This window comes from Pristis pectinata, chromosome 12, assembly GCF_009764475.1.
Source record: "Pristis pectinata isolate sPriPec2 chromosome 12, sPriPec2.1.pri, whole genome shotgun sequence".
Classification (NCBI taxonomy): domain Eukaryota; kingdom Metazoa; phylum Chordata; class Chondrichthyes; order Rhinopristiformes; family Pristidae; genus Pristis; species Pristis pectinata.
The window spans coordinates 29,732,220-29,753,679 of NC_067416.1; the positions used below are offsets into that span (position 1 = coordinate 29,732,220).

A 21,460-nucleotide genomic window follows, 5' to 3' on the forward strand; every position below is an offset into this window, starting at 1 on the left:
TATACCTCTATCATGTCTCCCCTCATCCTCCTCTTCAAAGAGTAAAGCCCTAGCTCCATTAGTCTCTCCTCATAATCCATACTCTCTAATCCAGGCAGCATCCTGGTAAATCTCCTCTGCACCCTCTCCAACACCTCTACATCCTTCCTATAATGAGGCAACCAGAACTGGACACAGGACTCCAAGTGTGGTCTAACCAGAGTTTTGTAAAGCTGCAACATTACTTCATGGCTCTTAAACTCGATCCCACGACTTATGAAAGCTAACACCCCATGAGCTTTCTTAACTACCCTATCCACCTGTGAGGCATCTTTCAGTGATCTGTGGATATGAACCCCCCAGATCCCTCTGCTCCTCCACACTGCCCAGAATCCTGCCATTTACCTTGTACTCTGCCTTGGAGTTTGTCCTTCCAAAGTGTACCACCTCACACTTCTCCGGATTGAACTCCATCTGCCACCTCTCAGCCCAGCTCTGCATCCTATCAATATCCCTCTGTAAGCTTCAACAGCCCTCCACACTATCCACTACACCACCGATCTTTGTCTCATCTGCAAACTCGCTAACCCACCTTTCCACCCCTTCATCTAAGTCATTAATAAATATCACAAAAGGTAGAGGTCCCAGAGCCGATCCCTGTGGGACACCGCTAGTCACAACCCTCCAATCTGAATGCACTCCCTCCACCACAACCCTCTGCTTTCTATAGGCAAGCCAATTCTGAATCCACACGGCCAAGCCTCCTTGGATCCCATGCCCTCTGACCTTCTGAAGAAGCCTACCATGTGGCACCTTGTCAAATGCCTTTACTAAAATCCATGTAGACCACATCTACTACACTACCCTCATCAATCTTCCTGGTCACCTCCTCAAAGGACCCTGTCAGGCTTGTGAGGCAAGATCTTCTCTTCACAAAGCCATGCTGTCTGTCCCTAATCAGTCCATGATTCTCTAAATGCTCATAGATCCTGTCTCTTAGAATCCTTTCTAATAGCTTACCCACCACAGACGTAAGGCTCACTGGTCTGTAATTCCCTGGACTATCTCTACAACCTTTTTTGAATAAGGCGACAACATTTGCCACCCTCCAAACCTCTGGTACCATTCCCGTGGCCCACGAGGACTCAAAGATCCTAGCCAACGGTTCAGCAATCTCCTCCCTTGCCTCACAAAGCAGCCTGGGGAATATTCTGTCAGGCCCCGGGGACTTATCTGTTCTAATATTTTCTAACAGCTCCAAGATATCCTCTCTCTTGATATCTACATACTCTAGAACATTACCCTTACCAACACTGTCCTCAGCGTCATCAAGACCCCTCTTCTTGGTGAATACTGAAGAGAAGTATTCACTGAGAACCTCACCCACTTCCACATCTTCCACCTTTGTCTTTAATCGGACCTACCTTTACTCTAGCCATCCTTCTGCTCTTCACATACGAGAAAAAAGCCTTGGGATTCTCCTTAACCCTACTTGCTAAAGCCTTTTCATGTCCCCTTCTTGCTCTCCTCAGCCCCTTCTTAAGTTCCTTCCTTGCTACTCTATATTCCTCACGAGCCCTATCTGACCCTTGCTGCTTACACTTTATGTATGCTGCCGCCTTCTTCCCAACTAGTTGTTCCACCTCCCTTGTCACCCATGGTTCCTTCACCCTGCCATTCCTTCTCTGCCTCACCAGGACAAACTTATCCCTAACATCCTGCAAGAGATCCCTGAACATTGACCAGATCTCCATAGTACATTTCCCTTCAGAAATGTCATCCTATTTTATACTCTCAAGTTCTCGCCTTATGGCCTCATAATTCGCCTTTCCCCAATTAAATATCTTCCTGTCTTCTTTGCTCCTATCCCTGTCCATGACGATGCCAAGGGTTATGGAGCAGTGGTCACTGTCCCCCAAATGCTCACCCACTGAGAGATCTGTCACCTGACCCGGTTCATTAACTAAAACTAGATCTAATATGGCATTCCCTCCAGTCGGCCTATCAACATACTGGACAGGAATCCGTCCTGGACACACCTAACAAACTCTGCCCCGTCTAAACCTTGGGCACTAAGCAGGTGCCAATCAATATTTGGGAAGTTGAAGTCTCCCACGATAATAACCCTGTTATTTTTGCATCTTTCCAAAATCTGCCTCCCAATCTGCTCCTCAGTATCCCTGCTGCTACCGGGGGGGCCTATAGAATACTCCCAGTAGAGTAACCGCTCCTTTTCTTGTTCCTAAATTCCACCCATATTGACTCTAGAGAGGATCCTTCTACATTATCCACCCTTTCTGCAGCTATAATATTGTCCCTGACCAGTAACGCCACCCCTCCTCCTCTTCTCCCCCCACCACCCCCCCATCCCTTTTAAAATACTGAAAACCAGGAACATTCAATACCCATTCCTGCCCTGGTGTCAGCCATGTCTCTGTAATAGCCACAATATCGTAGTCCCATGTACTTATCCAAGCTCTCAGTTCATCACCCTTATTCCTGACACTTCTTGCATTTAAGTAAATGCACTTTAGCCCATCCACCTTTCTACTTTTATAGCCTGTACTCTGCTTCTCCTTCCTCAAAGCCTCCCTACCTGTTAGACCTGACTTTTCCCCATCCCCTTCTTCCTCTGACCTATCCATGTGGTTCCTATCCCCCTTGCAAGCTAGTTTAAAGCCTCCCAAACCACCCTAGCAAACCTGGCTGCAAGGATATTGCTCCCCCCCCCGGTTCAGGTGTAACCTGTCCTCTCTGTACAGGTCCCACCTTCCCCAGAAGAGATCCCAATGATCCAAAAATCTAAAACCTTCCCCCCCCCCCCCCCCCCCCCCCCGCACCAACTTCTCAGCCACTCATTTATGTGCCATCTCCTCCTATTCCTACCTTCACTATCGCAGCACTGGCAGCAATCCTGAGATTGCTACTCTTGAGGTCCTGTTCTTCAGCCTTCTGCCTAGCTCCCTAAACTCACTTTTCAAGACCTGATCCCTCTTCCTACCTATGTCATTGGCACCAACATGAACCACGACTTCTAGCTGTTCTCCTTCCCACTCAAGAATCCTGTGGACCCGATCAGAGACATCCCAGACCCTGGCACCTGGGAGGCAACGTACCATCTGGGATTCATGCTCACTGCCACAGAACCTCCTATCTGTTTCCCTGACTATCGAGTCCCCTATCAACTACTGCCTTCCTCTTCTCCTCCCTTCCCTTCTGAGCAGCAGGACCGGTCCCAGTGCCAGAGACCTGGGTACTGCTGCTAGGTCCCTGCAGGTCATCCTCCCCCCCAACAGCTTCCAAAGCGGAAAACCTGTTATTGAGGGGAACAGCCTCTGGGGTCCTCTGCACTATCTACCTGTTCGTTTTCTTTTTCCTTTTCTCTCCCCTGACAGTCACCCTTCTATCTACGTCCTGGACCCTAGAAGTACCTGCTCTAAGAGGGGGTGACTGTCTCCTGATGTACAGTATCTACATAACTCTCTCCCTCCCTGATGCTCTGTAGTGTTTGAAGCTGCAGCTCATCAATTTTGAGCCGAAGTTCCTCCAGCCTCAAGCACTTACTGCAGACGTGGTCATCGTGAACCACAGCAAGGTCCACGAGCTCCCACATCAAGCAGCTGCAGCACAGTACCATGTCCTCCATCTGAACTAATTCTTTTTTATCCCCCCTACTAGCTTTTTCCTACTTAAAAACTTATAACAAGTAAACCTTACCTTTACTTACCTGCTACTCACCTGCCTCTCCCCTTTACGCCGAAGCCCCTTGTGCCAAAGCCCAAAACACTCTGCTCCCTCTCACTCCGCTGCCCGCTCCGATGCTGCCCGCTGGATATGGCTGTCTTCTTTTTAAACTGTGCGCGCGCAACTGACGTCACACGCCTACGCACTTACTCCCCGCTATCCCCAAAACCGTTAGAAGAAAATTTCCAGATGAGAAAACTTGTAAGTGTGATAAGTAGTGAGAAGGGTAATAGGCTGGAAGTAGAAATAGATGGGCTAGCTAAATGGGCAAATGTGGCAGTTGTAATTTAATACAGAGAAATGTGAAATGATGCACTTTGTCAGAAAGAATAAGGAGAGACAACATACATCAAATTGGGGGAAGAAAGGGACCATTTGAGTACATTTGAATGCGAGTCCTTGAAAGTAGTCCTTGCTAGGCCATAATGGAGGCATAGTTAGTAAAGCACACAAATGCAGCAGGTAATCAGGAAGTCTAATAGAATGTTGAGCCTTTATTTTAACGGGAATGGATTATGAAAGTAGGGAAATCGCTGTAACTGTGCAGGGTGTGAGTGACAATTTTAGCCCCCTTATTAAAGAAAATGTATGATTTCAATGCAGGCAGTTTAGAGAAGGTTGACAAGGATGATCCTGAATATAGAGGAGCTGTCCTATGAGGAAAGGTTAAATAAGTTGGGACTCTACTCAGTTTAGAAGGATGAGCATTGATCTATTGAAATATATCAGATTCTTAGAGGGTTGGACAAGGTAAACACTGAGAGGATATTTACGCTCAAGGGAGAGACTGGAACCAGAGAGCATGGTCTCAGAATAAGGGGGCACCCATTTAAGACTGAGATGAGGAAGATTTCTTCTCTCAGATGGTTGCAAGTCTTTAGAAATCCTTGCCTTGGAGGGCTGTGGGGGCATAGTCCTTGTGTATATTTAAGGTTAAGGTAAATAGATTTCTTATCAGTAAGGAATCAAGGATTATGGAGAAACACAGGAAAGCAGCCTGGAGGAATGTTGCATCAGCCATGATCCTAGTGACTGACAGAGCCAGCTTGAGGACCTCAATGGGCCACTCCTGTTCCTACTTCTCCAGGTCTTAAAACATATCCATAAATGGAGGAAAAGATGAGAAAAACGGGGAAGTTGTGTTCTACCTGTATAAAGTACACAGTAACTTGTTTCCACTTCTGGTCATCTAATTTCATAAAAGATTTGAATGTCCTTAAGAGAATAGGGAAAAGAATTCCCATAATGTTAAACTGAAGAAGTTGGAGTTGTCCTCCTTACAGCAAAGCGAGGAGCTTTGATAAATGGGTGCAAGATCATGACTAGTCTAGATAAGCTAAATGGAGGGAAGCTTACGGTGAAGATCAGTAAAGGTTATACCCTTCATTTACTAAAGGAGAGATGAGTAAATCCAGCATCTGAAGGCCACCAATTAGATGGGGAAACCTATAGAAGAAATAACACAGGACAACATTATCTGGCTTTTGGAAACATACAGGGCAATAAATTACAGTCAGTGTGGATTTGTTAACAGTAAATTATATTTGACAATTACATTATTTGATTAAAAAAAGAAATGGTTGATATTGATGTGTATATGGATGTTCAATAATAATATAAGCAAGTGCTACATAGTACATGTGTTACCAAATTAGAGCCCATGGGATAAAAGGGACGGGGCAGAATGAATATAAAATTGGCGAAGAGACAGGTAATAGGGTGTTAAACTGAGCAATTGTTCTTCAGACTGCAGGGAGGTAAGGAGGGGACTTTCTCTGTGTTAGGATCTGTATCATTTTTGATCTGTTAATGACCTGGACTTGGGGTAAACAGGATATTGTAGCGGTTGCTACCGCGGAATAAAACAAGACTCACTCGGAGGATTGCCAAACAGAACTGGTTTATTTTCCCGCCTTGCGCGGGCCCTTTAAGGGAGAAAACTCCCGCCCAAAAAACCGGCAATGACGTAAGTCCTATGTCATCAGGACTTTCCCGCGCGCGGGTTCTCCCCGTCGCTCGGAAAGACGAGGCCTGCCGCCATCTTGGGCCTCGTCGCTCCGACACCGCGCGACCCGACTGCCGAGCTGGTTCGCCCGACTAGACGGTGAGTTGCCACAATATGTTGTAATATTAAAGTTTTTTGATGACACTAAATTTAGAAATGCAGTAAACCAATGAGAAGGTTAGCAACAGACGTCTCGGGTTGAGATTCAAAATTGGAGTAAGGCCAATTTTGATGGCATCAGAAGGGATCTGGCAGGCATGGATTGGGATAGGCATGGTTGCTCTGGCAGACAAGGTGAAAGAGAATCCCAAGGGTTTTCTGGCAAAAGGATGCTTGGTAACTGGGAGGCTTTCAAAACTAAAATATCAGGAGTACAGAATTTGCATATTCCTGTAGGAATAAAAGGCAAAGCTAGCAGGTTTAGGGAACCTTGATTATCGAGGGATATTGAGGCCCTGTAAAGAAGAAGAAGGTGGTGCATATCAGGTATAGGCAGTTAGGATCAAATGAGGCGCTTGAGGAGTGTAAGGAATTCAAGAGAACACTTAAGAGAGAAACCAAGTGGGCAAAAAGAGGACATGAAGTTGCTCTGGCAGACAAGGTGAAAGAGAATCCCAAGGGTTTCTGTAGCTCTATTAAGAGCAAAAGGGTAGCAAGGGACAAAATTGGTTCTCCTTGAAGATCATCATGGTAATCTATACATGAAGCCAAAAGAGATGGGGGAGATCTTAAATGAATTTTTTGCATCTGTATTTACTCTGGAGACACACAGAGATGATAGAACTGAGGCAAAAGAGTAGTGAGGTCATGGACTGTATCTGGATTACAGAAGAGGAGGTGCTGGCCGTCTTGAAGGTGGATAAATCTCCAGGGCCTGACAAGGTGTCCCCTCGAACCTTGTAGGAGGCTAGTGCAGAAATTGCAGGGGTCCTGGAAGAGATATTTAAAACGTCTTTAGCCACGGGTGAGTTGCCAGAGGACTGGAGGATAGCTAATGTTCTGTTGTTTGAGGAAGGCTCTATGAATAAGCCAAGAAATTACAGGCTGGTGAGCCTGATGTCAGTCATGGGTAAATTATTGGAAGGTATACTAAGGGACAGGATGTATAAGTATTTGGATAGTCAGGGCCTGATCAGGGATAGTCAACATAGCTTTGTGTGTGGTAGTCATGTCTAATCAATCTTATAGAGATTTTTTGAGGAGGTTATCGAGAAGGTCGATGAGGGAAAAGCAGTGGACATTTTCTGCATGGACTTTAGAAAGACCTTTGACAAAGTCCCATGTGGGAGGGTGGTCCAGAAGGTTAAGCCACTTGGCGTTCAGAATGAAGTAGCCAATTGGATTCAACATTGGCTTCGCGGGAGAAGCCAGAGAGTGATAGTAGATGGTTGTCTCTCTGACTGGAGTGGTGTGCTGCAGGCATTAGTGTTGGGTCCGTTGTTGTTTATCATCTAAATCATTAATGTAGATGATAATGTGGTAAATCAGCTCAGCAAATTTGCGGATGACACTAAGATTGGGGGCATAGTGGACAGTGAGAAAGAGTATCAAAGCTTGCAGCGTGATCTTGACCAGCTAGGAAAATGGGTTGAAAAATGGTTGATGGAATTTAATGCAGACAAGTGTGAGGTGTTGCACTTTGGGAGCATAAGCCAGGGTAAGACTTACACGGTGAATGGTAGGACACTGAGGTGTGTGGTAGAAAAAAGGGACATGGGAATACAGATCCATAGTTCCTTGAAAGTGGCGTCACAGGTAAATGGGGTCGTAAAAAGAGCTTTTGGCACTTTGGCTTTCATAAATCAGGGCATTGAGTACAGAAGTTGAGATGTCTTGGTACAACTTCAAAATAACATTGGTGAGGCTGAATTTAGAGTATTGTGTGCAGTTCTGGTCACCTATCTACAGTAAAGGTACCAATAAGTTTGAGATCATGTAGAGAAAATTTACAAGGATGTTGTCAGGTCTTGAGGACATGAGTTATAGGGAAAGAGTAAATAGGTTTGAACTTTATTCCCTGGAGCGCCCCTAAGGTTGGGGAAGACTAGAACTAGAGGACATAGGTTTAGGGTGGAAGGTGAAATATTTAAGGGGAATCTGAGGAGAAACCTCTTCACTCAGAGGGTGGTGCAAGTGTGGAACGAGCTGTCAGTGGAAGTGGTGGGGGGGGGGGGGGAGTTCAACTGTAACATTTAAGAGAAGCTTGGATAGGTACATGGGTGGGTGGGGTTTGGAGGGATATGGTCCAGGTACGGGTAGATGGGACTCAGCAGAAGATCAGATTGTCATGGACTAGATGGACTGAAAGGCCTGTTTCTATCCTGTAGATATCCTATGACTCTCTGACTAGGAGGATATAGGCAGATTGAAGAAAAGAGAAGACTCAAGGCAGGTGAAATTCAACACTGGAGTTTAAAGAGATACATCTTGGTCAGAAACGTGAAGAGGGACAATATGAAGATAAGGACGAGAAGAAGGAAAAGGCAATTTGGCCTCTTGTGCCTGCTCTGATGTTCAGTAAAATCATTGCTGATCTTTTACCTCAGCATGATGCTATATGGTCCAATTTTAAAGGGGAATGGGAAGGGAGGAACCAGGTGTTATCGCTCACAAATTCTCAAACATGTCAGGATAACTTACAACATTGCTTAAAAGGTAATTGTGCTATTATCAGCAGCATAGGAGTAAAAGCAAGGAAGTTACACTGAACATTTATGAAAAGTTGGTGTAATTTGTTCAAATCTGAGCATCTCAAATCAGGAAGCACACTGAAGCCTTGGAGATGTTGCCAGAAGGAGGCTACGGGGAGGTAATGGAGCAGCTGGGAGTGTTCTTCATGGGATAGAGACTGCCAAGGGGAGATTTGATACAGGTGTCCAAAATCATTGGATAAAATGAGGAGAAATTGATTGCAGTGGTGCACAGGTTGGCAATTTGAACTTGAAACTTTTGTTTCACACAGTGAGTTGGAATTCACCATCTGAAAGAGCATTGTAGCAGATTGATTAAAGGATTAAAGGAAAAATAATTTTACTAGGCTGTGGGTAAAGAGTAGTGTCATGGAAATAATTCTACCAGAAAATAGCCCAGGGCTGAATTGCCTCCTCCTGTACTGTCATCTCCTTTTAATTTTATGACTGTCTTGTTTCTGTGTTTTGAGGAGGCCATCACATTTATAACAGCACAGAATTTTTATATTTAAGATAAGATTACAGGTGAGGCACTGGGCATGAACTCTGTGAAGTACATTCAGTTACTTCTGGTACAAATAGATGGAACGCACATTAAAAAGTAAAGGGGGTATAGCAAAACCCATGTTGAATATTTGAAGGTTAATTATTAATGGACGGTTGGCATCATGATTATGATTTTTCAGGATATTTGTGTAAATTGGCCACTTGAAATCTTGTTACCAAGTTTAACTTTTTCTAAAAACTCTTTGCAAGGGGCCTTGGAATTCTGTAGTTCCAACATTTCCTTTGCCATAAAGGAATTTTTCCACAGCAAAAGAAAAGAACTTCTTGCTCAAAAACATGATGAAGGTGGATCATTGGCCATTAATCTCTGTCACGTGTTACCTTTGCCCTGGTTGCATTACAACCACAGTGTGTGGCTGATACTTTAAAGAATTAAATTTATTACTGAACTTTCTGATGACAGCTATGACACTGACTTTAACTCCTTCCTTAACTGTTGACTGCCAGCAACTAGGCTGGGGCTTGGGACCCAATTAAAATGAGGATACCAAAATACTGCTGCTTTCCCTGGTTCCCAGGTGGTAACTGGCTGTAAGCAACTTGAGTCATCTTTCAATATGTAAAGTGAATCCCAGTGATATCCATTTTGGTTGGAGACTTGAGCTGACCAGCATTGTTAGTTTCTCTCTGACCAGATACAGACAGGATGCCAATGAAATTTAAGATATTGGGGCCTGGCCATTAAGATAAACTGGTTTTGTGTCGCCTGACTGCTTGTATGTTGTACATTGTGATCACTCATCGCTCCCCTAAAAGTAGGAGATATATTTCCTTTCTCTGTCATTAACAATTCTACTGCCCTTAGAATGCACAGAGCCAGACCCTGTGCATGGCTTTGTAGCCTGTGCACAAAGAGCTCAGCTGTTCAGTGACTGGAACGCAGTGCAAGCTGAACAGTATAACTTGCAACTGCCTCCTCAGAGTACCAAAGGCAGGGACTGGTGTCAAATGTGCCCTTCTTGATAACCACAACAGCATATTTTTATTATTTTTATTAATACCAGTTGGTCTTCCTTGACATTTATATGGGCATCTCTAAATTTACTTCATCCACAGTAGATGGCATTTAGTTCATCATTTTATATTAAACTATTTTTTCCTTCCCCTGGTAAAAGAATGATAAATTTGATTTTGGGATGCACGCAGTCAATTTGAAATGTTTCCTCACTGCTTCCTCCCTGATAATCACAAATGCTGATAGTCCTTTCCGAACATCAGTATTTCACTTAGACATAGAGCTTGGATGTATAATATGTGAATGCAAATAAGCAATGACTGAAATAAACTGCATCACCTTACAGAATTTAATTGTACTTTCATACCCTCTTGCGCCCCCCCCCCCCCCCCCCCCCCCCCCCGTGTTGGAGTGCATTTATTGTGAAAGAAACTATTACAATTGACTTGTGAATTAAATATAATTTAACAGCTCTACTCCAAGAGGTTTATACACGTAGACTCTTTTGTTCAGTTCACTAATGAGCATACTCGGGTTACAGGACCCTGGCCGGAGAGGACTATAAATGTGCAATCTGTATCTGACACCTTTGGGGAACTAGAAAGGGAAAACTAGGATACTCAAGAGGCAGTACAAGGCCAAAGATGACTACTGCCATCTGGATGGAGCCCAAGATAGAAATTAGATGCCTGTAAGGGTTTACTAAGGCAATGAAACAAAGATGTTCATGAGCTAATAAGAGGACTTAATGTAAGAGGACTTGAAACAGAGTAGTATGGACCATGAAGATTGAGGTGTTCTGATCTGGAGGGGTACAAGGAGTAGCATGGCATCGAGTTAACAGGTGGGAAGGATCAGCATTGCCATCTCCTGGGGCTTGGCAGTAATTAATGTTTCTTTTAATTTGACATCATTCTGAAGGGGAAATGTGGACTTGGCAGAATCATCCCCACCTCAGTTCTGGCAAAACAAAGCATAATCTTTACTGCAGCTAAATACAATACTCCCAACTACATTCCTCATTTATTTTGTTGGGATGACACAATATATAATGGATTGGAATTTTTTGTTGCTCCAAATATTTTTTTATTGTGACTCAGTAATTTCAGACTATCAATATATTGGCTTGTCATAAAGGTTTAGTTATTTCAGTGAGGGATTCTGTGTAATGTGAAGGGTGGAGGTCAAAAATCAGGAATAGGAGACCATTTTGCTCCTTAAAACAAATTCATCAGAATTGGGTTTATTATCTCCATCTTATATGATGTGAAATTTATTGGTTTGCAGCAGCATTACAGTGCAAAGACATTTAAAAAAACTATAAATTAAAAAAATAAATAGTGCTTTGAAAAAAGGAACAATGAGGTAGTGTTTATGGGTTCATGGACTGTTCAGAAATCTGGTGGCAGAGAGGAAGAAGCTGTTTCTGAATCATTGAGTGTGGGTCTTCAGGCTCCTGTACTACCTCCCTAACAGTAGTAAGAGAGGTTGTTCTGGATGGTGAGGGTCCTTAATGATGGATGCCGCTGCCTTGAGGCACTGCCTCTTGAAGATATCCTCAATGGTGGGGAGGATTATGCCCATGATGGAGCTGGCTAAGTCTATAACCTTCTGCAGCCTCTTGTGATTTTGTGCATTGGAGGCTCCATACCAGGCTGTGATGCAACCAGTCAGAATGCTGTCCACTGTACATCTATAGACATTAGTAAGAATTGTTGGTGACATACCAAATCTCCTCAAACTCCTAATGAAGTAGAGCCACTGGCGTGCTTTCTTCATAATTGCATCAATGTATTCAGCCCAGGATAGATCCTCCGAGAGGTTGATGCCCAGGAACTTGAAGCTGCTCACCCTTTACACTGCTTACCCCTCAATGAGCACTGGTGTGTGTTCTCCTGACTTCCACTTCCTGAAGTCCACAATCAATTCCTTGGTCTTACTGATATTGAGTGTGAGGTTGTTATTGTGACACCACTCAATAAGCTGATCTATCTCACTCCAGTACGCCTCCTCGTCGCCATCTGAGATTCTACCAACAACAGTGGTGGCATCGGCAAATTTATAGATGGCATTTGAGCTGTGCTTAGCCACATAGTCATGAGTGTAGAGAGAGTAGAGCAGTGGGCTAAGCACACGTTCTTGGAATTTCGGTGGTGTTGATTGTCAGGGATTTTACACTTTCACATAAAACTCCATCTAACATTGTTCTGCCTGTTTACCTCCCCTCTCTCTATCTCTCACTTAGCATTCAGCTCTCACGTGATGCTTAGAGTTGCTGGTTGACTTACAGATGCACCTCTCCATTCCTTCAACAAAGTCGTATATAAATACAGTACTATTTTTGTCAATAGATGCACATATGGAACTTCATGTCTTCATAAAAAAACAACTGTAAGCCTTTTTATCTAACAGGTTAGTTATAGAGTCATAGAATAATACAGCATGGAGACAGGCCCTTTGGCACAATTTGATAATGCCAACCAAGGTGGCCACCTAAACTGGTCCCATTTGCCCATGTTTGCCCTGGACCTTTCCTATCCATATACTTATCCAAATGTCTTTTAAATGTCGTTATTGTACCTGCCCCAACCACTTTCTCTGGCAGCTCGTTCCATATATGCACCACCCTCTGCGTGAAGAAGTTGCCCCTCAGGTCCCTTTTAAATCTTCCCCTCTGACCTTAAACCTAGGCCCTCTAGGTTTTGGTTCCCTTTTCCCTGGGAAAAAGACTGTGCATTCACCCTATCTATGCCCTTCATGATTTTGTACCTCTGTACAAGGTCATCTTCCCCTCCTACACACCAACGAATAAAGACCTAGTCTGCCCAACCTCTCCCTATAACTCAGGCCCTCAAGCCCTGGCAATATTCTCATAAATCTTCTTTGTACTCGTTCCATTTACCCCCATAAAATAACAACTATGTTCAATATTCATGGCTAAACTATTACAAGTCCATGTTGTGCGCAATCAACTCATGTTGGTTCAGATGTTCAGTCACTCTGTCCCTATTAACAGATTCCAGTAATTTCCCTACCACTGAAGTTGGATTAAGAGGTCTAAAATGTCTTAGTTTATCTCACCAACCATTCTAAAACATTAGAATGATATTTGCTCTTGATTAAGCTCTTTTAGCATAGTGTATACCATTCCTTCTCTTGTGGTCCTTTCTTAGGTCTTATCCTAATTCAAGAGCTAGCAATATAACTTTGCTTTAAGACTTTGGAAGAATTCTGGCCCCTCCAAAACTGGCAGGACTGCAGTGATTGTGTTTGGTGCCTGGCCAAGAGCTCAACTAACTTGGGAAAATGGATTGTGGTGCAGAGCAGAAATTCTGTACAGAGCAGAAAGTTTAGTACAAGGGGTCATATCTGTTCTCCCGTGAAGTACTGTGGAAGTGTGGATTGGTGCCTGTGAGCAGCTGTAATGGAGGGCAAGAGCAATGTTTGTCAGGAAACATGAAAAATCTGGCAGCTTTTGTTTTTGCATCTAAATATGGTCAAATCAACCCAGGAACTAATCTGCACAGGATCAAGAGTAGGCTGTACAACCCCTTAAGCCTTTGCCTGCCGTTCTAATAATCATGACAGATCTGTTAATCCAGCCCCACAGACCTGCTGTTTCTCCTTATCCCTTAATAAACAAAAGTCTCTAAATCCCAGAATTTATAATTATTAATTGATATCAAATCAATTGATATTTATACAAAAGCCTGCCAAATTTTTGCTACTGTTTCCAGGTAAAAAGGTAATCTGATTTTGCTCCTTAAAATGTCTGGTTCTAATATTTAGGCCATGCCCAAATTTGTAGACTCTCCAGCCAAAAGTTCTCTCCATGACTTGCCTTAGTTCTCTGTAATAGCTTCGAAACTTCAAGCAAATAACCCCTTACCCTTTTAACTTATGGAAAATACAACCCTATTTGAGTAATCCCTTCCCATAATTTAATCCATTGAGTCCAGTTACCATTCTGGTAAACCAATGCTACCCTCCCTCTGGGGCTTATACATCATTTGTGATGCCCAGAATTGCTGGCAATTCTACAGGTATAATCAAACCTGGGCTTTGGTTAGTTGAACCTGTATGACTGGCTGATATTGCTGGACCATTTTTGAAAAATATTATCTGGCCAATATTCTGATTAAACAATATTTGTAATACTAACTTGGGTGAATCCCTAAAAATTGTACATCACCCTCTGTGTTATAAACATGCTGGATATAGTGTAGCAGTGATGCTGGCTGGTGACAACTGCTTCTTGCTCCACAGATGCTGCCAGACCTGCTGCGCATTTCCAGTTTTATCTGTTTTTACTTAATGTGCCGCCTTTTATCTTTATTCTACATCTGCAACTGTTATTAGTGGGCACGAACAAGTTTGTGATTTTTGTGTTACGTGTTGTGAATCAGTGATCCAAAACCAGAAAGCAGAAGTGTTTCTTTCCATGGTAAAGGCTGTTCTCCGGGGGGTTTTATAATAAACTACTCTGAGTTTAAACACATCTGTGCTCATTCAACTGATTTTTCCATTTGTTTTCTTTTTCTGTATTTTTTTTGATTGGCCCACAATTTGAAATGCCCTTGACAGCCAACAAAGTCCCATCCCCAGTTTTATGAGACCCATAAGCTGCAAGGAATCTTTCATAGTTTTAATGTTTTTCTGACTACCAAAGTGAAGTAACAAATTTGAAGATTTGATGTGCTGAATCTGTCAGTGAGTCTAGGATTTCTGCATATGACAGCACACGCACAGAAGTCCCAGGTTTAGTGCTGTTTAAATGCCTTTATTCAAAGCTGCAAGTATTAATAAATGAACCTCTGCCTATTCACCACTTTGAAGGGGAAATTTGATTGTGTTCTTCTAAGACACACCCACACTTGGTCATGGTGCTGCTGTTCTGCAGAAATAGCAGCAGAATGACCAATTGTGGGCGTGCCTTGGAACCACATGAGCAGATGGCTGGGAATCCAGCTCGGGTAGGAGCCCTTTAATTTATTTACTCTACATTCACCTGCTCCCCCTCTCCGCACTGATCCCAAGCTCATGGCCCTTGGGTGAACCTCCACCCCAGAACCAAATGTACCGAAAACCCAAGCCCCAATCCTCTAATGCAACCGCCCACAACTCCCAACCCCGATTATCTAGTGTGACCAAACACATGCCATGATCAGCTGAGGTGACCTGCTCCACCCTCGCCAGGTCCCAACACAGATGTGTGACCACAAGCTGCCTCTCTCCAGCTATTCTCTAGATCTGGCCCCAGTCCTGGGCTTACCTGCTGTCTCGCTTTGTGGAATATTCACAGGGTGTGTGAAGGAAAGCTCCTCCCTGTATGTAAGCCAAATTCAGCACTGGGTGCTACTGAATTTTTCAATGACAGGACCTCAACCAAAATTAGCAAAGATATGCCACACAGTGATTTACCCTGCCCCTGTGGGTACTAAAGAATCTCTAGGCTCGTATCTAAGTCTTCAAAGATATTAGTGTAAAAACTATACCAGACTAGTTAGAGTCACCATTTTATTTTTTCCTGCAAGTCAATCCCATTCAAATGCAATAATAGATGGGTTACAGTCTAGATTTTCCACATGATCATAATATTTCTAAATGTTAAAGATAGAATTTTAATTTTAAAATGCAATAAATGTCAGGCATTAGGAATGCAATTTTATCTTAAGTGATGAAATCAAAAATCATATTTAAGTATCATGGTCTCAAAGTAGAAAATATGGAGTTAAAACGAACGGAAATTCCCCCTGAAGCCTTATCCAAACATTCGTTTAAGATACAACATGTGAGTTCTGCATTATTGGCTATAATGACTTGATGCGAACAAGACATGGCTTGAGTTCAGTAATTTGTGAGTGACTAAGTACTAGTGTAGTCCTTCAAGCATTAATCTCATGATTATATGATTGCAAGGAATACAGGATGATGCTCAGACACTGTTAAAAGTTGTGGTATGAGATGTCATTTGTCACTCAGGCAAACTGAAAAAAAACATCTGATGTGATGCAAACAGTAGACTTCTGCTTTGGCTGACCTTCTGATAGCAGCTGCCTTGTTGCACACAGATGAAGATAATTTGCAAAACAATTATTTTTTCCTGAGTAGAGATGGAAACATTTAATAAACTTGCTCAAAGTCAGAGAATAAGGTGAGTGTTCAGGTTCTTAATAAGAAACAAGTCATTAGAGTTGAAGTATTTAAAAGATTGCTTACATAACTGGAACTTTCAAAGGTTCTTTTGTTATTCATACTTGTTTGAAGTGCAGAGTATGGTCTGACTGCATGAATCATTTGTAATTGTAATGGACTATAAAACTAAGGGAAAATGCACATGTGGCAGTGTGTTGCACTAAATCTCTGATGGCAAAGTTTGATTACTGGACGAGGCTAATGTTTGTTAAAACACATACATAATTAGATGTGATGAAGCAATACATTACAAAAGTGTAATGAATCTTTATAGATTGAGGGTCATTGAACTCAGTGGAAATGAAAATTGAAGAAGATATACAGCAGGCATGACTGTTTTATATTGTCACTCAATTCAAAATAACTTGCCTTTAAATCAAAATGTTGCAGTTTACAATTAGAGTTTTTGCAAGTTGTATAATATCCCAACACCTGCAGTGAAACTCATTAGATCGGACCATCACACAGATAATTTGTTTTTTACTTCAGGTCCCCAGTGCTATAGCTAAAAGTATTGCAGCTGTGAGACATGTCCAGGTGTATTGTTTGGTTTACATAGAGTTAGTGTGAGAAGGGGGAGATATGTGGATTAGCATTAATATTTTGCTAATACGATGTATATGCAGAAGACAGATACCACTCAAAGTTCAAAGCTATTTTTCCCATAGATTCCTTTTCATGGCGATCATCAATAGATTACAAATAAAAAGGCTTGTGTACTTTTTTGTAACATTTCAAGTAATAACTACTTTGTTGAACTTTATCTCCTCAATTTGCATTTAAGATATTTGAATGTTTAAGAAGTGCTGAGCTTTAAGATTTGATGCTAATTATAACAGGCAGCCTTGGTCATGATCACACTTTGCCAGTAATTAATCTTCTAATCAGAACACCAGGATATCCATTTTATGTTAGGAAAGGAAAATCTGAGAATCTATTCTCATGCCAATCAATTGTTAACTCGATTTAATGCCAATGACGACTCTTTAGATGCTGAGTTTAGCACTTAAAATGAAGACCAATAAGGTCGAAAGTCGTATATTGGATGTTTTAATGAACTTCTTTTAAAAAGAATCTTCTCTTTGTATTTTCTGGAGCTTGAAGGAAATTTTGATTTCATCAGAGAGAATTTCCTTCAAACCTTGTTTTCACAAATTACATCTTTTGAAAGCTGAGCATAATATACATAATCAGCGGTCTCTAGGTTTCAAATGTATAATTTTTGCAGAAGAAAGAATACATCCAATGGTTCTTGGGTGCTGATTGTTTAAGGCAATTTCTGATAGTTTCATCCCTGTATATCCTACTGACAACCTTAAAAAAAATTCTGGTAAAACGCCAGTGACAGGATCATTGTAAATTTCACCACTGATTTCAATGTAAGTAGGTAGTTACAAATTTGAGCAAGTTTTGTGCTTGAATTTCTCCCTAACAAAAACGTTCAGAATTTTTGAAACCTATTAATTCTCCTTTCAGCTGCAATGCTAGTTGCAAAAATTGAACAATGCATCTCATACCGTTAGTATTTCACTACATAGAGACTAGCTCCTGGAAGATGTGCAGGCTGGTAGAATGACCAGCACAGGAAGGTGAAATATGATGAAATTCTGAATGTCTTTGATGAAATATATTTTAGTAGGAAGACTATAAATAGATTTTATGTAATGAATGGTACAATTTTAGAGTTGGGCGCAAGAAGAAAGATTTAAGAACCAGAAGCAAAATGAGGAAGATTTCCTGCAATGACTGGTTAAGATTTGGAATGCACTACCTGATTAGACAAAGGAGATTTGATTGTACGCTTCAAAATCCTTGAAGAATAAACTAATCTGGGGTCAAAGTGAGGAAGTAGGAATTTGTCTTTGAAGGAGTCAGTATAGCCTCAATGGGAAGTAAGACCATTTAACTTTTTTTTTGTTATACTATATTGCAATTCTATCTCCCATGTGGCTAAAGCTTTTTATTTGTTCACAAAAATCTGCTGGGTTCAGCAACTAAATTTATTCATGATTCTTAACAAGTTAATAAAGTACAGCTCCAGTCTATGCAAAATAAATAAAATATCAATTATCCTCCAAGCAGATTAAATAGTCATCTTCTACTTACTATCAAGACTGTTCATAATTCTAAACCTGATTTTCATCTCCTATAAACCTTTCCTGCTCCAGTGTATTTTCTTAAAATAAATGACATTTAATTTCCATTCCTATTTGCCCTTGGAAAGCCATTTTTCTAAACCATCTGTCAGTGTGGGAAACTGTCTGATGCTGTCATTAGGAGTTCTATGAATTTGATGATGGAGGAACAATGGTATATTTCAAGCACCAGATGGTGTGCGTCTTAGAGGAGAACTTGCAAGTTGTGCTTTCTTTATGTGCCTGCAGGTCTTGTCCTCTGAGGTAGTAGCAGTTGCAGGTTTAAGAGAAAAAAGCATTGACAATGTTTTGCAGTGCACCTTGTAGATGGTACTCGGTGCAGTCACAATGGAAGGGGTGTCGAGCAAGTGGATGCTTGTTGTAGCTGGTTCATGCTTCCTGTCTGTTGGAGCTTTATTCATTCATACAAGTAGGGGATACTCCAGAAAGCTTCTGACTTGTGTCTTATAGTTGGAGGAAAGAGTTTGGTGAGTTAGGAAGGGAATTATTGCCACAGAAAGCCCAGCTTCTGATCTGCCCTCATAGGCATTATTAATGTACCTAGTCCAGGATCTCAATTCTCACTTCATGTCTATAGGCTTTCGTTACATGTAGTTTTAGCATTCTTTCTAGAGTGAATCACCTTAAACTGTATGCCTGTAGCCTAAACAATATTTTCATTATACTTTTACTTTTGTAGTCTGTGCAAATGCAAATTGGGAAAGATTCAGGAAATAAAACATCAATACCAGGACATAGGCGTTGGTGGCAAGGTGAGCATTCATGGGCGATCTCTAATCACCTTGGAAAAGCTGGTAGTGAGTCATCTTCTTGAACAACTATGGTCCAGGTGTACTCTCATAGTGCTGTTAAGTAGCGAGTTTCAGAATTTTGAGCCAGAGATGTAGAAGAATTAACAATATATTTTTATGTCAGGAAGGTCTGTGATATTCAGAAGAACTTGCAGGTGACGACTTTTCCAGGTAGTAGAAGTCATGAGTTGGTGTGGCGTTATCAGAGAAGCCTTGGCAAACTGCAGCACTGTATCTTGTAGATGGGAAATCAGGAGACTCCCTGCATCTCCATAAAAAAAAATTGACATCTTAAAATGAAAAGCAAGAGGTGGAGAAGCTGAGAAGTTTAGGGAGGAGGAACTGCAAAACTTACACTGACTCTCCTGCTATAACTCTGGTGAAACAGCAGCTGAACCCATAGTGACTGGTACCAATCCAGAATAAACATCATTATTTTGTAGCTGTGAAAATGCTCCCAAGAGCAGGAAACTATTCATGCTGATCTTCTAGGATGGATACTTCAACAGGAAATTCAATCCCCAATGCAGAAGCAGAACCATGTGTAACACTATCATAACATGCATGGAAGTACACAATTATTCATCAGCTTTATCAGTAATGTAATATAATAATATGGTTTGTATTAAATTAGAAGGCATTACTGATAGGTGACATATCCTGCATAATATTTTAGAATTTTGTCTTGAGACCACTAAAACCAGATGGAATATTAAGGTCTATGCATCTGCTCTTCCATCACAATTCCTTGCACCTTTTGAGTGTTGAAACACCATCTGACCCAGTGGATGGTCATTCACTTGTCTTTAGTACATCTTATCCCAGTCTCCTTCACTATCCAGCTCTGCATCTTGGGCAACTAAATTCTGGAGAATATGATTCACAAATCCTTCATCATTCTGATAGTGAATTGTGAATTGATTCTTTGAGCACAGAGAATCAATACTCCTAAGATTCACTTGCAAATGAAGTTCAATGTAAATGAATTAGGATTTTGCAGCATAGAAATCCACCTTGGCTTGTAAATGCTGAGAATGCAGTGTGGTAGCATAGGCACCCAAAATTCAGCTCCATTTGACCTCCGTGCAACCAAATTTCAGAAATGATAGAATTTCAATAAGCCCATGTGCACTTCCATATAATGTGTTTATTGCATGCAAACAAAGATAATTATCTACATCAAAAGGGATTGATCTCATTATGTGTTGGTAATGAAAACCAACTGTTTTATGTGTGAAATGAAAGGAAATGGAATGCTGAGTTACATTGGAAAATCAACTGAGCGCAAATCCCATGAGATTGTGCATAAACTGCACAGTGCTTTGGTCATGTACCAGCCTTGCATACTTTGTTCAGTACTGATTGCTAGAGTATTAGGGAGCCTTCTAGACAGTTTAAAAAAAACATTGCAGGTGAGAGCTTGTGCTAACAAATTGGTGTGAGTGAAGGCTCAGAGTATGCTGTGTAGCTGCATATGATAAATTATTTGAGGGTAGAAAGATCCACAGAACATAGTGCCTAAACTACCCTCAGGATGTCCACTAGCATTCCAGACAAAGCAACCAAAATATTACAGATAAAAATCTGGTAGTGATAGTTGAGTGAGTGTTGGCCAGAGACCAGGATACATCTCTACTCTCCTAAGCCCATTTACAACGGAAAACCTCATTTGTCTCTTTGCCTTATCTCGACTCAAGTACCCCAGTGCTCATGGCTTCTCATCACTCACCCTGTTTAAACATGGTTGTAATTTTTCAAAATGTGGTTCTGACTGAATTGAATGCCAGTCCCTAACCGTTCTGGAGAAGAGAACGCTGAGCCACACTGTTGGGAAGGGACTTCCAGGATTTCCTTCTCAATTTTAACCCAGTGGTTTTGATACAACCAAGTGGCTTGCTGGGCCGCTTTTCATGAGTGCACATAAGAGTCTAACACACTGCTGCAGTCTAGAATCACAGACCTATGTACATCTGGGCACTTCAAACATGTGGTGCATAATGGGCCTGCACGTATTTTGTGAGAGGAATATAAGATGGAAATGTATTATAGCAAAAGAACACTTTTAATGCATTCGCAGGATTTACTCTGGCCATTCTGAGCCACCGAGCCAAATTATTAGTGAAAGGAAACCTAAGAGAAAACCAAATACATTAGATAACAGTGCAAATACTAAAGATGGAAACATTCCCAGACACACGTTCAGCCTGAAGTGCTGAATAAATGAATCATCTCAGTTTCCTCACAACATCCTGGCCATCATGGAAGTCAGCCTCCAGCCAATTTGATTCACTCTGCATTACATCAAGAAATGTCTGAGAGCACTGGATGTAGCAAAGGCCACAGGATCGGATAACAATCCAGCTTAGTACTGAGGATCT

General features: G+C 41.7%; 1 protein-coding gene across 9 annotated transcripts in view; it reads left to right on the plus strand.

Moving 5' to 3' along the window:
• blnk (B cell linker) overlaps window positions 1–21,460 on the plus strand; it is a 161,015-nt gene that overhangs the window by 68,716 nt on the left and 70,839 nt on the right. Inside the window, exon 1 of one of the 9 annotated variants that reach the window (XM_052027912.1) lies at window positions 15,954–16,094. The exons of 7 other annotated variants lie outside the window; for them this stretch is intronic. In XM_052027912.1, coding sequence (XP_051883872.1) covers window positions 16,054–16,094 — 41 coding nt within the window. In that variant the 5' untranslated portion in view covers window positions 15,954–16,053. Of the gene's footprint in view, window positions 1–15,953; window positions 16,095–21,460 lie in introns of those variants that run through there. One more of the 9 variants, XM_052027916.1, reaches the window with a different exon arrangement.